Source organism: Halyomorpha halys, unplaced genomic scaffold (genome assembly GCF_000696795.3).
Source record: "Halyomorpha halys isolate HHAL.00 unplaced genomic scaffold, Hhal_1.1 Scaffold104.1, whole genome shotgun sequence".
NCBI classification, from domain to species: domain Eukaryota; kingdom Metazoa; phylum Arthropoda; class Insecta; order Hemiptera; family Pentatomidae; genus Halyomorpha; species Halyomorpha halys.
The window spans coordinates 948,270-953,650 of NW_027107578.1; the positions used below are offsets into that span (position 1 = coordinate 948,270).

General features: G+C 31.9%; 1 protein-coding gene across 1 annotated transcript; it reads right to left on the reverse strand.

Annotated features, from left to right (window-relative positions):
- Positions 1 to 771: 771 nt before the first annotated feature.
- On the reverse strand, positions 772 to 5,058 carry LOC112210525 (uncharacterized). Its single transcript, XM_024360178.2, has 4 exons — positions 5,011 to 5,058; positions 4,440 to 4,595; positions 1,186 to 1,353; positions 772 to 1,003 (listed from the first exon to the last, which is right to left on the reverse strand). The coding sequence occupies exons 1-4, from the start codon at positions 5,056 to 5,058 to the stop codon at positions 839 to 841; spliced, it is 537 nt and encodes a 178-aa protein (XP_024215946.1). The 3' UTR covers positions 772 to 838.
- Positions 5,059 to 5,381: the final 323 nt, after the last annotated feature.

Genomic DNA, 5,381 nt, shown 5'->3' on the forward strand with positions numbered 1-5,381 from the left:
ATAAAAGAAGAGCCATTTTGGAAATTATTGGATTGAACTGGTTTTGTATATGGATATCGAAGGCTTACTTCACACTGGTGCTAAGAACATTTCCTCTAACTTTACCAAAAATACATTTAAACATTTTCGATTTTTGGAAAATTACAATTTTTCAATTAAATTTACTGAAAGAAAGAAACTTTAATTGTATTTTCCGTAAAGTTAGTTGAAATGTACTTAGCACCACTGTGGAGTAAGCCATCGATATGTTCTTGCTATGGACATATCTTCAACTCACTGTGTCAACCCTCTCCTCTGTGAACCCTTGGGGTCTGAAAAAAAAACTTCAACAAAAAGCTTTTGAACTGCCGTTTAATGTTATGATGTTATTTTTATTTTTTTTTTTGTCTCGTTATGTGTACCTACTTTATAACTAATATAACTAAAAATTAAAATTCATCGACAATATTACTTTACACGCAAATGAAATATTTTTTAGAATATATGTTTTGAATTTTATACCTAGAAGAGCATGTAGAATGAATAATTTAAAAGTTCAGCACTTTTTATTCTATTTATTATGATTATTATTACTAACGGTGGACCAACTCCATTTCACAATTCATTACAAAACAAGTTGCCCTGAATAAGTTTAAACTTATAGCTAATGCATTTTAAAACCACACAGGACGATTTTTAAAAAAGTTATAGATACATACTTTATACTTTGATTATGATTAAAAAAGTATTGTTTATTTGAATTTATTTTCAGTTAGTTTTTAGTTACAATGGTATAAATATTCAATGACGCAGTCGCTGAATATTTTGTTTGTTTAACACAAAATGGCGTCCGTCTCAATCAGGGCTTCTTCCTGAAGTGGCTACTGACGGTCATTTCCATGAAGAAGCAGCAGTTGAGCTTCTTGTTCTTGCCATAACATCTGTTCTTGAACCTCCAGAAGCCGTTAAGGAGGGGGAAGGAAGAACTGAGGCCGATCTTGATGCCTCTCATTTCCCAGTCACCCTGTTGATATTGTAAAGTTGCAAATGAACAATATATTTAACTGTGATAGTGCCTTATATAATGTAATGTAACTGAACAATAAAGTTAACTGTAATAGTGCCTTATATAATGTAATGTAACTGAACAATAAAGTTAACTGTAATAGTGCCTTTTATAATGCTCATTAGTGAGTAAGTAAATACCTTAGGGAATGGGCACTTTATTGGCATAGTTGTGGAGTTGAAGTATCCGTACCAGGGTTCCGCTTTCTGCCTGAGGAGGGTGCACATGGAGTCATACTGGATCGTCGTGTAGTACTCGCAAGTGTCCGGCTCTGACTTGGAGGCACACTTGGACATTTCCATTTTACCCTGAAAGTTACTGAGGACGTATATAATATACGTATATATACATAAGGATACTCTCAAAGCTATTGAGCTGATCTGATTAATTCATCTCTGTTACTCTATTAGTGTTTTATACACAAGTTTGAAATCGGCTATGAATAAGTGCTTCTTCCAATATTTTTTTTCAGAGTAAGTTAAAGAAACTAACTATCCTTAGAGTGCAGCAAGGAATAAAGTGCAGTAGTATACGTCAGAATTTGAAATGTCCTGTAGTGTATAAAATACATAAGTTATTTTGGGCATTTTGATTTATAATACTTTCCTTATCCTTTTTATAATTATTTTAAACTAAAACATTGTAGACTATATAATCATTGTATTTTTTTAATATATTAAGATAAAAATATAATAAGGAGGGGATACAATGAAGCATCACAGACCGACAAGAAAACTTTGAGCTTGCTCACGATATCTGTCTTCTCGCACATCGTTTTCGAGACATTGATTTCAAAATGAAATCATTAACAGACAAATCAGCAAAGGAGGGTCTGTTCATGGATGCTTGAGAAGAATACTTAGCATATACTGACCTGAAATCATCTCCAATAAAGAGTCAAGGCAAAGAACTAACTTCTAGCCATTAGATGAGCTAATCAAAGAAAGTAAAGTAAAATGGAAGTGTATAAGTAACACCAAAATTTTACAATGCCATAGGGGGAATGCATTGGAGGAAAAATGCAGTTGATTAGAATTCAAGTCCGGAACGCAATGGAAAAAATTGGCAACAGATAGAGGTAAGGTTAATGGCGCAAATCCGTGACGACACTTTGCTGTGCTGAGTGCTAAAAGACTACTGCAGAGGGCAGCCTATGTTACAAAAATGTTTTCCCTCTTCCCCTCCCTTTCGCCAGGTTTAAACTCGGACCTCTAACTTCCAATTCTACCACTAAGTAATAACTCTGGTTATTTGAATAGTTGAAATTATCGATATTACTAACTATTAATTGATTGTCTTAGTACAAATGCTTGTTATAATGTTAATAAGGAATATTTAAGTAAAAAGTAATAACTCTTTCCCGATTCCTCTCTCAACTGCTAAGCATACAATTAGAGCCATGCTTGTGCTAAGTATAAACGTTTACTTTTAGCGAACATAATTTTAAAATAACGATGACGTTACTTTCTCCCAAGGATATCATAACATCAATAATATTTAGAAGGCCTTTAATATGTCCCATGATATCGAAGGGTGAATTTTATCGTTATTTCTGTAATATCTCTAGTTGGCCTACTTTTACAGGTGGGCCTTATTGTATTTTACAGGTGGGACTCAGAGTACTCTTCATGTTATATTATCAGTTAGATTAAGGTTAAAAGAAATAACGATCTTCACTATCAAATTAAACACGACCTCTTACACAAAATAATAAAATAACAGTAAATAAGTTTTATCGTTATCGTGATATTCTATCACACTAATACTAGTATTAAATAATTATGTTTGGATAGATAAGTGGTATTTGAATAACAACTTCTGACTCAAGAACAGTACGGATCATATGAAGTACGGGTTCTTCCTTCCCTGAACAGGTACTGAGCATACTCTCAACAGTTCTTGAAGTCAAAAGTGATTATTGGAACATACCTATTATAACCCTTTCCGTTGATTGCGTAGCATGGTAACACTGCTCATATGCAGCTCATGGTGAACTGATTGCTCTACAGCTCGAAATGAAAAAGGTTATCGTGGGAAACAATATTCAGGCCATTAACAAATGAGTAGGCTCCAGTTTGTATGAATAAAAGAAAAGCCGTGTGGGAGAGATAAGGTTTGAGGAGGAGCAGGAGGCCTTGATTAAATTAACTGAGAGGGGAAAGGGATAGTGGTTTTGGCGGGAATTCGGTCAATTCGGCGGGAAAGGACTGTTGACTTGCATGAGTTCCAACTCTTAAAACCTTGCAGATGATGTTCTAAGTATTTGGACAGAACTAAAAAACAAATAATTCCGTTAAATATGTTTTTGCATTAATTATTTTTTTCTTTTTAGTATGTTTTCCACATTCTGTAAATAATTGAAAGTCAGAATATTTTCTGACTCTTTAAGATGTAATGTAAGGCCTATGGAATCGTCGTAATAAATAAAACGATAGACTCTTTATTTGAATTTCATCAGTATTTTAACTTCCCAACGGTAGATTACCACCAATATTTTGACGCTAGAATTAGCAAATGATCAATTAATTTCAAATAATTACGTAAGTTAATTATTGATTAATTACATAGTCGTACAAAAAGTGACCAATAACTAGCTATTAAGGGATATTAATGCAAGTAATAAAAGTAAATTACGGAAGAAAAAAAAAAAGTAAAAAACAATAATGAAAATAATTAATCAATAATTAAAAACTTAATTGTAAAGAATATAAATTTTGGCTATTTTTCAAGATGATTAATAACCTTTAAATGTAAATATAACAGAATATAATAAACATGAATTTTTAAACTTTTTTTAGAAGTCTGAAACATTAGAAGGAATATTTTATTGATATAAAATTAATAAAGAATACGAGATTGAAGTAAAAAGGCAGCTAAACAACTTAGAGAATAAAAAAAAAAAAACAGTGCATATTGTAAATTGGTATCTGGAAAGAAGATAACTACTTAATCAAAATAAAGTTCTTCAGAAACATTATATGAAAACCAAAATGGGGGAAAAAAAAATCTCTTGAACTGATGAACGAATTTTGTTGTAACTAAAGTATTAAATCATTGTGTAATGATACAATAAGCTATATAATTTATTAAGTGTTTTATTTATTTATTTTATTTTTCTGCAGTTGTGAGGATTTTCTATAATTTTTTTGTTCAAAAACTTCATCCCTTCCCCTTAAGATCGTTTCAGGGGTTAATTATACTTTTTGAGTTTGTATCAGTGAACTACGTTCTTGAAAGATTGGAATATCACTCACTTTACATAAAATATATTAGTCTTCTGTATTTTACCTTTTTATAGATGTTATATGAGAAGGGGTATCCCTTAAACCTTACTTAAAACTTTAAGGAGTATCCATAAGAACTACCTATGCATGTTATGGTAAGTTTGACTTACCTTTATGTCTTCGATGTCACCTTGAACGACCATTTTCCCAAACAGCCTCGTTTCGGCCGAAGAAACCCTTTTGATATAAGTATCTTTGATGACAAGGGCTGTATTTTGGTGGTTAGGGCACTGGTAGAAGTTTTCAAGACGTGTTCTAAAAACCATCTGCAAATATTAATCAGATTAAAGTAACTACTTATCAATATTAAATCTATAATATTCGGATTTTCTTCCTACTATTTAATTATATTTAAGAAAAACACTCAGTAATTAATACTGTCCACTATTTACATATAGCTTGAGAAGTAGGTCGGCAGTATTCAATAATATAGGACTAATTATTTTGTAATGTTAGATAATTCTCTTTAAATAAGAGTGATATAAAACATCAAATACCCAAGTATTACGCATCAAACCTTGTATTACGCCGAGCTGAAGTGGCTCTATCCATCCTTCCGATGCCAGTATTTCCTAGCTTCCTTTTTATTCCAAGCAATTAGTAACCAACGCCTTTTCTATATCCTAGAAAACCTGCAATTCAAAGTCTCTGTTCAATCCCGTACTATCAGGTCCCGTTTACCTGACATATTCCCTCCACCTGAAACTGGAACTCCATTCCCTCTGACATACGTCATGTACCAACCCTTTCCTGGTTTAAATCAGATATATTTCACTACCTTTTTGCTACACTAATATGACCCTCTATTACATTAGTACAGATATTTTGTAGTTATCTTTTTGTTTTGTTTTTACTTTGTCAGTTAGTTTTTTAATTAATCTATTTTTTTCTCTCTGTATATAAGTTATAATTGAGTGAGGCCATACTGTTTTGTGGCCAATAAACGTTGTTTTAAAATTAAAATGACCTTTGTAAATTAAAATGTACCTAGTCTCAGAATAATAAACTATTTTTCATTTCATTTCATTTCAAATAATGAAGATGAACTGGAT